This window comes from Thamnophis elegans, chromosome Z (assembly GCF_009769535.1).
Source record: "Thamnophis elegans isolate rThaEle1 chromosome Z, rThaEle1.pri, whole genome shotgun sequence".
NCBI lineage: Eukaryota > Metazoa > Chordata > Lepidosauria > Squamata > Colubridae > Thamnophis > Thamnophis elegans.
Genome location: NC_045558.1, coordinates 79,384,133 through 79,396,224, shown reverse-complemented (window position 1 = coordinate 79,396,224; position 12,092 = coordinate 79,384,133). Strand labels below are relative to the sequence as shown.

General features: G+C 33.5%; 1 protein-coding gene across 1 annotated transcript in view; it reads right to left on the bottom strand.

Annotated features, from left to right (window-relative positions):
• The window catches only part of ADCY1 (adenylate cyclase 1), a 287,098-nt gene that overhangs the window by 50,149 nt on the left and 224,857 nt on the right, over positions 1–12,092 (bottom strand). The window contains exon 8 of the mRNA XM_032234747.1: positions 3,259–3,414. Coding sequence (XP_032090638.1) covers positions 3,259–3,414 — 156 coding nt within the window. The remainder of the gene's footprint in view (positions 1–3,258; positions 3,415–12,092) is intronic.

The window sequence follows — 12,092 nt, the reverse complement described above, 5'->3', positions numbered from 1 at the left end:
ATTAACTAGTGAGGGGAAAATGTCTTCAACAGATAAGCCTGCAACGAACATAAAAAGATGGGACTTTGTTCACGTGATTGCAGCAAGCAACTTAATTTATTTTTTTCTCTTTGCAGATGCCATTATTTATAACCTGTTTAGACAATCATGCAAGACTTGGAAACATTATTTATAAATAATAATTAAATATTATGGAAATAATAATAATAAACTTGAAATTAAAAAGTATATTAAGAAGTGGAGGGTGTTCAAGATAAAATGGTTTTATGCAAGGTTTGATGCACAGAAATAATTTTTGATTCTAGAATATGGATTTAATGCAGAAGAAGATGATTATGAAAATCCTGTGCTATTTATGGAAAAACTCATATGGCAGCTCTGCAATGCAATTTGGCTAGAGATTAGAGACAGAAACACAGATTAGTTTCCACTTTCATTCAAAAATGAGATCCAGTTGAATGCTAAAATTTCTTGTTTGGTTTTTTAATAAGGCATCTTTGACAACAAAGATATTTAGCTCCCTATCCAAATAGCCCCTTCCACATAAAAAGTACATAAGAAGTGCTCTGAGTGCCATTGATAAGTTTATTAATCAGGAGTCAGAAGGAAAAACCAAACAATCTGTACGTATTTAAGAACTTTTAGTTTTGAACATTTTTAGTTTAGAAAAATTATACTTCTTGTGTCAATTATTTCCACTACATCCAATTTTTATAAATAGTTTGCCCGTTGTTCTATGTCCAAAAAAGATATAACTAACGTTACTTCTAATTGTTGCAGTTCTAATTGCTTAAGTTTATTCTTTCAATGTGTTGGTTAGTTTTGCATGGCTTTCTTCTAGCTGATGCTAAACAAAAGAAGTCATGAAATAAATTGTTTGGCTGAAACCCATTCTTTAATAAAATGATAGAAGGATTTTTTTTTTGTAGAAGCTTTTCAAATGACACGTTTATAGTAAATTGTTAAATTTCCTTAACAATTGTTTATTTTGTTAATCTTAAAATTGTTGGATTATAGTCTGTATAGATGAAAGGTACACCTTCTACATTTATAAATTTGGATAAGGATGAAATGGAAACAACACATGTGTATTTTTGAGTACATTTTATGAGAAGATGAAGAGTAAGTATATTTATTTTTAAAGTTCAATTGCATTGTCATTTACGATAGTGACATACAGTCTAAACATTTTTGAATGCTTAGCATAAGTTCCTTTGAATAGTCCATGTTTATTTAAATTTAAGAACAAACAGCTGTTCATATTACCACAAATTAAAATATCTCTCCCGCAATTTCAAGAAATAATTGGATTTATTTTTTGAGAGGCAGAGGAAACTTGACTATATTAACATTTGGAGTACAGATTGAAGCAATTGTTTGCTCATTTCTGAATGGCCAGTTAAGCTGCTGATGCTAATTGAAAATAACTTTGTATGATTCACAATGACTGAAATTAGATTAATTGATAAAGGAAGAACAGCTGTTTGATCAATTTTTGATGCCCAAAAGACTTTCAAGTGGAATAGAATATTTCATCAATATCTAAAAAAAATGTGCTGGATTGAGCTTTATAATAAAATAAATATTTTTGATACAATCACAGTGTGTTTAAAATTGTTTGATGCATTGCAATAAACCTTGGAATGATATGAAATATTATATAACACTATAAACCTAAAGATGGGCATATCTTAATGTAATTATAATTTTCTATAGTACAATCCATATTTAATTGAGGTAATATATTTATCAATGTTGAACAACTAATTTGTTGGCAATATTCAGGGCATGAAAAATCCATTTCTGTTTCTCAGTCATAAATTTTCATGCAGTAAATAGTTCAATTGTGTTGAATCCAAAAATATTAATTTGTGTATGTCAAATAATTAATAGATATCCAAAATATTATAAATTTTGAACATTGCAAAGGCTTATGTTTTAATGACAGCTAATTTAATCTTATTCAGGTTGTATTTCTGCTGACGGAAGGTTTTATTTACATCTTTTCTGTACAAATACAAAACAACCAGTTATCCAGAATATTATTTCGCAATAGCACTTATACTGCTCCATAGTGCTTTATAGCACTCTAGGAATGTCAGCATATTGCCCCCAATAATCTGGATCCTCATTTTACCCTGAGTTGGTAAAATCCTCAGAAGGATGGAAGCTAAGCCAGCCCTAATCACTGTACAACCACTATGGCTATATTATTTTTGTTATATAGTAAAAAAAATTAAAAATATATGAAATTGATTTATTAATAACATATATTTATAAAGACTGATTACAGACTTTTAATTTCATATGAATTGGTGATCTCACCTTATAATTTGGCTGTCTGTAAGGCTAATAAATGCCATAGGTGCAATGTTAAAAATATTTCAATTGTAAATCCTACCACAGGGTTGCAGTTTACAGATGGTGTGTCTGTGCCTGTGTGTGTGTGTGTGTGTGTGTGCGTGTGTGTGTGTGTGTGTGTGTACACGGTGTGTTCAAATATGTTTTTGACCTGGTCACTGCTTGGAAGTTTATTTTTTTGCAAGATATTTTGGAAGTGATTTGCTATTGCCTGCTTTCTACGGCTGAATGGCCAAATGGGCTAAGCAGGGCTGGAATTCACAATCAAACAATTTCTAGCTTGATATGCTGACTACTATACCAAACTGGCTCTCTTAGAATGTGCTAATTGAGAAGGTTTTAAAATGTTAGATATCAACTGCAGAACATTAGTAACAGCGGAAAATATCTAGGTTCCTATTATTTATTTATTATTTATGTTCCATATTTATTGAATGTTGGCTTTTCATTTATAAGTTAATAGTTTGGGGAAAGGAAATAAGATTTAAAACTGTGAATGTAATATTGACCTATTAGTATGAATAATTTGAATTTTTTTAATTTGATGTATTAAAAAGACCATTTTGTTACAATGTAAAATATTATTATTTTGGATTTATAAATTGAAAATGTATATTCACCCTTTACCTATGAACTGTCTGTATATCGGTTTGAATTTGAATTGGTTTACTACATATAAGCTATTATATTCATAAATATTACTTTTTTCACTGTATATATTTTACTTTTTCTTGTACATTTTCTGTAGTTAAGCTCTGTCCTCTCTCTTTCTCTATGCCTCTCTCTCTCTGCTTGCATTTGTACCTGTACCTGTGTGTGTTTGGGTGAACCATATACATACTCATTCATTCATTCTTTAAAGGATATTTACTGAATTAAATATATATATATATATACCTTGTCATCATCTTCACAAGTCATCACGTTGGAGAAGGGAATTTCAGCTTTAAACATTTTGCGACAATGCATCAGCTGAACTAAGAGGTAACAAACAGTCTTGAACTTCATTCTTTTGGCAGGCTTTATGTCAGAGAGAATAAGCCCTGGAAATATCTGGAAAGATATATATACAAATATGTTTAATTTGTTTAATACATTGTGTTCATTCTTACAAGCATTTGAATTACTTACCTCATCATTATTATGATTTGGTTGGTTGGTTGGTTGGTTGGTTGGTTGGTTGGTTGGTTGGTTGGTTGGTTAGTTAGTTAGTTAGTTAGTTATTGTTCCTTGTGACAGTTCATATTACAATAGAACTATTCATATTCAGAGTGGAAATATTTTTCCAAAAACAGTTTCAATTAACTACAAAACCCAATTACCCATTTGAATTCATCAGCTAAAACATTAACAGTTAATATATTAAGATAACCATCTCCAAAGAGATAGGCTCAGGGCCAAGCTATGGAAATATATACATCTCTCTATTTGTTTTAATGGATCTATTTTAAGATAGGATAGGACAGGACAGGATACAATAGAATATAATAATAGAGTTGGAAGGTATCTTCTAGTCCAATATCCTACTCAATCTTATACCATTTCAGATAAATGGCTACCAATCTCTTCTTAAAAGCCTTCAGTAATAGTACTGAATACCGTATAGAAGTATAATACAGTATACAGTATTATACAGTATATACTACTGTATAATAGTAATAGTAATCACCCAAAACTTCTTTTTTTTAATAAAGTATTTTGTTTTTTATTTTCATACATCTCATTGTGTGAATGGTTTGATTTCTAAGTGTCAAACAGTTCAACACCAATAAACATAACAGTATTATTCCTAGTAATTACATTTTCATTTTTAGTTTTACTAACATGTAATTTCCACTATCATCCTTCAATTCTAAACCTTCCACTACACATTGTATCATCTTATCTGTTTTTGCTATTTTCCTCCTTTTATTTCTACCTCTATTTTAGCCCCCCCTTTTCCCCTTCTAATATTCAAAGACATGATCCTTCCTTTTTTCATTATTCAATATGTCAATATGCACATTTAGCATCAATCATGATCTTTCAAGCATTTATCAAATTACTTAATCCAAACTTTTCACTGTTAATCACATTTTATACATATTTAATAATGCCCTTATACAAATACTGTTTATCTAATTTACAAACCATTTTTCAGCATCTATAATTCTAATAATTTACATTATATTACTACCCTATTAATATATATTCAAAAATACTATTTGTCTCATACCACATATAGAGCAGTTATCCAATTTATATAGTTCTAATATTCATACACATTATAAGGTATTTTCATAATATATTGCTTTACATTCCTTTCCCTTTACCCCACATTTCACACTCATCCAAATTTTAATCATCTTTTTTGGTGGGGTTGTCTCCCATACACTTCTTTTAATTCTTTTATTTCACCTACTTTTGAATCTGCATTGTAACTATACCTCTAATTTTCTCTCCCTTTGCCCTTTCCCCCCACTGTCTAATTCTATGATTGCCTGTTCTAATCCCTTTTTCTTCTCTCCAGCTATCTTTCTGTTTCTCCCATTTTCTTTTCACATCTTTTAGAGTATTTCCCTTCTGCTCTTTCTGATGATTCCATTTTTTCCCCTCATTGTCCTGTTCTTTACTTGTTCCTTGTATATTTTCTAGTTTTTGATCTATACATTGTATACAACCAAATATTTTCTTCATCTCCTTGTGTTGTTCTTTTATAAAATCCTTAATGTCTTGGTACATCAGCTCCATTTCATTATCTCCACTAGCTTCCATTTTATAACCAATCCAATTTAAAAAAAGAAGCCAGGAGAGCACCCACAACTTCTGAAGGAAAGCTGTTCCATTGATTAATTGTTCTCACTGCCTGGACATTTCTCCGTAGTTCTAGGTTGGATCTCTTCATGTGTTTCTATCCATTGCTTCTTATCCTTCCTTCAGGCACATTGTAGAATAGGTTGGCCCTGTCTTTTTGTGGCAGCCCCTTAGATATTGGAAGACTGCTATCCTCCCTAGTTATTCTATTCTATACACTAGAAATACCAACTTCCTGCAACTGTTCTTCAATGTTTTATCTCCAGCCCCCTAATCATCTTTGTTGCTCTTCTCTGCATCCAATATCTGTTTCATATTGTGGCAACCAAAATTGTGGATGTAGTATTACAAGTGTCATCATACCAAATGATGACTTTATAAAATGGCATTAATACTTCCTGTGATCTTGTCCGGTGGTGCCGTGCAGCCTGACGAACGTCTCCTTTGAAACGCTTCAGTCCTGAGATCTCATTACACTGTTTGGAAGTGTATATCAACTATCTGGCAGTTTGATAACCTTTCCCTCAGGTGAAGAGGAAGGGGGGAGCTGCTGAGCATGGGTAGAGCTCTATTAACCCCCCCCCAGGAGATAATTCTGGGGTGTGGAAGGTGTGAGCCCCCCTGTAGCTCAGCACACTCTGGGATTTATTCTGCTCTTCTCAGAAACAAAGGCTCATGACCACCCCTGCATCAATGTTTGATTTACATCTGAGCAAGAAGCAGGCAAAGCAAATATCGGAGAGTCCACAACTGCAGGTACATTTAAACTTTAGTTCTGTTTTACAAAACTCCTTCTGTTAAATCTAACAAGACAGAAGTCAAAATGGCGCTTGAATTTTGAAAATGGGGCTGAACCAAAACTTAACAAACTACTACGGAGTTTAAGATCACTTAAAACAGCATTGATTTATTACAAGTTATAAGAGTAATAATTGTAGTAAGCGTTCTGTTTAGACTTAACAGTTTGGTGGAAGATAAGCTTAATTGAATACTAGAAATGCCCTCAAAACAATTTAAAACAACAACGACTTCAAAGAGTGCTGGCAGTTCTCCAGCCCTGACAAATAAATTACAGTCATTATTACCTCCCCCTCCTCCTGTTTCTGCTGTCGAGGTTTTAACTCTGGAGGTGCTGCAAAGAGCCTTAAAGGACGCTTTAACAGAACAGGCTTCTGCTTTAGAACTTAAGATTGAGGAAAAAGTTACGTCTGCCTTCAAGGAGGTCTCGGAGGAAATTTCGGGGGGTCAAAGAGCTAATCCAGATTCGCAACCAGGAAATAAGAGAAGATATACTGGAAGCATTTAAAGGTTTGTCTAGCTATGTATCATCATTGGATGACAGAGTGGAAGAAATTAACCAGTCCAATGTCAATTTAGCAAATAAAGTTGAAGAAGTTCAAAACAAAATTGATAACACAGAATCAGAAATTACAATGATGCAATATAAAGTGATGGAATTTGCTTTGAGAATAAGAGGCCTCAAAGAGAATAATCAAAAAAATCTGAGGGAGATTCTTTCAGAAGCCTTCGACCAACTAGTTAGTCAACCGAGAGCGGACTACGACTGGCAAATGGACAAAATATATCATGTTAATTCATGGATTGCCAGACAGAAACAAGCATTGTAGTCTATTTTGCTATGAGGAATACAAAGAATCTGATACTACAAGAGTCCTACAGAACCAAGTTGTAGATTGCGGGCCAGGAGACGACAGTTTTGAAGGAAATTCCATCCAAAATGCTGAGATCTAGAAAAGACTATGCATTCCTCATGGATGAACTTAAAAACCACCAGATACAATAGAGATGGGAAGTTCCAGCTGGATTAGTGGTTAATTACCTGGGACAAAGACACCGTCTTAACTCAGTTTGGAAGGCCAGAGATTTTTACAGCAACGTATTAAAGTCATCTCCAGGACTCAGAGAAAAGGAGCAAGCAGGAGAGGTTAGATGGCAAGATGCCCAAGGACCATCGGAGGTGGCCCAAGCTTCGAATCTTCTTGTGGACCCAGAAGGATTTAAAGAGCAAAGACAAACCCGAGCAGCTACCAAACGCAAGGAACAAGAATTAAAGAGGCAACAAGCCCAGACAATAGCTCAAGAAACCATAAATATTAACTCAGAAGCTGTGGGAGGAGCTAGGCCAAAAACCAAATTACAGGATTTCCAGGTGGCTCTTAAAATGCTTCAGGGAGCTAAAGATGACAATTAAATTTTTAACCTGGAATGTCAATGGTTTAAACTCACCACAAAAAAGGAAAAAAATATACCACTATTTGAAACAATTTAAAAATGATGTAATTTGTTTGCAAGAAATGCATATTAGAACAAATGACCAGAAATATTTGATGAATGTAAGATTGGGACAACATTTTGTAACCTCTGCTTCAGAGAAGAAAAATGGTATAGTTATATATCTAAGAAAGGATATAAAGGCTGAACTAATTGAATCAGACTCTCAAGAAAGATATATTGCAATTGAACTATTAATAGAAGTAAAAAAGATACTCTTAATGGGAGTATACGCCCCCAATCAACAACAAGAAAATTTTTACAAGATGCTCCATACTAAGTTAACACAATGGGATTACAGATCGTGTATACTATTGGGTGATTGGAATGGACTTCTGGATACCAAGAAAGACAAGAAGGGTCCATTGCAAAATATTCAAGCATGTGCAAAATTACCTAAGTCTTTCTTTGATATGATGGATGATCTGGAGCTAAGAGACATTTGGCAGGAAAGGGATGCCAAAGAACAGGACTTTACATTTTTTTCTGATAGGCATCAATCCTTTTCTAGGATTGATTTTAAACTAATTACAAATGATTTTCTTTCTAAGGTGAAGAAGACGAAGATATGCTCGAGAGCCTTGACAGATCATAATTCGGTTTGGATGGAATTGGAATATGGGAAGGAATCTAGAAGGTGTTGGAGGTTAAATGAAAATTTATTTAGATATGAGAAAAATGTTAATGAATGTAAAAAATTGCTGAGAGAATATTTTGCTTTTAATATGAACAAGGGCACATTTATGGAAATGGTTTGGGGTGCAAGTAAAGCGTATATGAGAGGAGTTTTAATAAATTTAAATAATCTATATAGACAGACAAGGGAAAAAAAGAAAGGAATTAGAGGAAGAGATAAAGAAGAAAGAGCAGGAGTTAATATCCAATCCAGGTGATAAAAAGACAAAAGTGGCAATCATTTTACTATGAGTGCAATTTAATATGTTGATGTCAGATCAGGTGGCTACTAATTTGTTATATACCAAACATAATACTTTTTGTAATGCAAATAAACCAGGCAGATGGTTAGCATATATGATGAGGAAAAAAGAAAAATTTCGTACTATAGAAAAAATAGATTATAAAGGTAAAGAAGTTTATCAACAGGATATGATTAAAAAGGCTTTTTTAGAATTTTATACAAGATTGTACACTGGTGATAAAATACAAGGTTTAGATATAGATAGATACTTGGAGAAAGAGAAAATACCCATAATTAAGGATGAGCAAAGGGAGAGATTGAACCAATCAATAACTTCGGAGGAAATCCTCCTGGTTATTAAACAGTTAAAAGTTGGGAAGGCACCTGGTACAGACGGATTGACAGCGGTTTATTATAAAAATTTACAATTAGAAATGGTAGAACCTCTTAGAGCCAAGGTGGCGCAGTGGTTAAATGCAGCACTGCAGGCTACTGCTAGATCAGCAGGTCAGCGGTTCAAATCTCATCGGCTCAGGGTTGACTCAGCCTTCCATCCTTCCGAGGTGGGTAAAATGAGGACCCAGATTGTTGGGGGCAATATGCTGACTCTCTGTAAACCGCTTAGAGAGGCCTGAAAGGCCTATGAAGCGGTATATAAGTCTACTGCTATTGCTATTGCTATTAAGGAACTATTTAATAGAATCCAATTGGAAGGAAGTGTACCTCCATCTTGGAGAACAGCTTTCATCTCCCTGATTCCAAAAGAAGATCAAGATCTCAGCCAGCCAAAAAATTACAGGCCTATATCATTACTCAATATAGATTATAATTTTTTTGCTAAAATATTAGCAAATAGGTTGTTGTTAGTTATACAACAATCGATCCACAATGATCAAACTGGTTTTATTCAAAGAAAATAAATGAGAAATAATGTAAGACAAATTGTTAATATATTGGAGTATTTGGGAAAGATCAACCAAGTCCCCGCAGCGTTCATATTTCTGGATGCGGAGAAAGCATTTGATCAAGTCAATTGGCAATTTTTAATGAAAATAATACAAAAGATGCAAATTGGAGAGCACTTTACACAATCTATTAAGGCAATATACCAGGAACAAACAGCACAAATTATAGTTAATGGTAGTTTAACAGAATCCTTTAAAATTGAAAAAGGTACAAGACAGGGTTGTCCCCTATCTCCATTATTCTTTATTCTAACTTTGGAGTTATTGTTGAATAAAATACGGGGGTCAGATGACTTACAGGGAATTAAGATCAAGCATTACGAGTACAGACTACGTGCATTTGCGGACGACTTGGTTGTAACTTTAACCCAACCAGGGAAATCAACTATGGTCCTAATGAATATGATTAATCAATATGGTCAAATATCTGGGTTTAAAATAAATTTAGGCAAAACAAAGATGTTAGTTAAAAATATGAATACAAATTAAAGAGAAGAATTAGAAAAAATAACAGGATGTGAGATAGTAAAAAAGGTTAAATATTTAGGAGTTTATATTACAACTTCAAATGGGAAATTATATAAATATAATTATGAACCATTATGGCATAGAATACAGGTAGAGATGAAAAAATGGGAAAAATTACAACTGTCTTTGTTGGGAAGGATAGCAGCAGTAAAAATGAATGTTTTGCCTAAGTTTTTATTTCTTTTTCAAATGATTCCAATACTGAAAAAGGATGCAAATTTGATAGAATGGCAGAAGGGTATAATAAATTTGTCTGGGCAGGGAAGAAACCAAGAATAAAACTTAAAATAATGCAAGATTCATTTGAGAAAGGAGGTTTGAAAATGCCAAATTTAAAACTATATTATGAAGCAGTAGTTTTATCAATAATTAGTGATTGGATCAACTCAACAGAGGATAGAATACTGAACATTGAAGGGTATGATTTAGTGTACGGTTGGTATGCCTATTTGATATAGGACAAGAAGGTGGATAAGACTTTTAAAAATCATATTTTAAGGAACGCTCTATTGCATGTCTGGAAAAAATATCAACATAAATTAAATGACAAGATACCTATGTGGGCAATTCCCAGACACGCAATAGAGAATATAAGCACAGAACAAAAACAGGATGTAACCATATATAGACAACTTCTTACCATAGAGAGAAGTATATTACAGCTAAAATCTCTGAATGTATTAAAAGAGGAAAGGGTAATCCAAACATGGTTTCAGTATGGACAGGCCAGATGGAAAAAAGACCAGAAAATTGGTATTACACAAAATGAGGATAATCTAGTAAAACAAATTAGAGATCAAAGTGAAATGCATATAAAAAGCTTATACAATATATTGATAGAAGTAGATTCTGAAACTGAATTAGTTAAAGAATGTATGATAAAGTGGGCACAAAATTTTGAAGAACCAATAACAATGGATACATGGGAAAAGATATGGGTAAGAAATGAAAAAGTTTACGCAAGCCCAAAACCTGAGATAGAACTTTTACAAGATGTTTTATAGATGGCATCTAGATCCTAAAAAATTGGCTTGTATGTATCCGAATTTACAACCTAAATGCTGGAGATGTGATTGCGTTGTTGCTATGTATTACCATATATGGTGGACTTGTAAAAAGGTCAAAGCATTTTGGATAAAAATATGGTGGATTATGCAAATATCTTTAAAAAGAGGATAAAGTTTACCCCTCAGTTATTCTTGTTAGGTATAACTACTGATTGTACTGTTATAGAGACTAATTTGATTCTGAACCTAACAACGGCAGCAAGACTGTTGGTGGCGCAGTACTGGAAGAAGGAAGAAATGCCTACCATTCAAGAATGGACATTAAAAGTAACAAACTTAGCAGAGATGGCTAAAATATCAGCATATCTTAAAGACCATTCAGATGAGAAATACAAGCTGGAATGGAGAAGATGGATTGATTATATTCAGAATAAATATGTGACTAAGAAATTCCAGATAGCTTATGAGTGAATGAGCAAGGAATGATACAACTTGTTTAAAGTTAGCTTTATAAAAGGGGAGTTAAAGTACAAGTGAGGGATGATGCTAAAGTCTGTTAGTTTATTTTCGAATATGGTTGTTAATGTTTATACCCTATATTTGTTTTGGGAGGTTGGGAGGGGGAGGTTGGGGGGGGGAGATGGGTTCAGGGGGAAGGTATATATCTGTAAAAAAAATTAAAACTTTTAATAAAAAAATACTTCCTGTGATCTTGATTCATGTGTATTTGATTTTGAAATTGAAATTGATTCTCCTATCTATCTATCTATCTATCTATCTATCTATCTATCTATCTATCATCTATCTATCTATCTATCTATCTATCTATCTATCTATCTATCTATCATCTATCTATCTATCATAGATGATAGATGATAGATATGATAAATCAAAGAATAGAAGAGTATTTAAAGACAGATATGATCACAAGGAGGCAGGATGATATTCTATGATACATAATGTTAGATCGGGTAAAGGAAGGCACACAAAGGCTCCAGTAACAACAACTCTTTATTGCAAGTCAAGTAAACATCTGGCTGAAGACGGGTCGGACAGCATCCCCTTTACAGGGATCTGTCAGACTCTTGACCAATGGAATTCGACCTCTGTTCCTGCCAGTGACGTGCAGTGAGGTTTATGACTGGTGAGGCAAAAAGAAAGAAAGCGCCTCACAGCTTTGTCCGAAATAGAGGCATCCCGCGCCCCGCAGCTATGTCCGACCCAGCT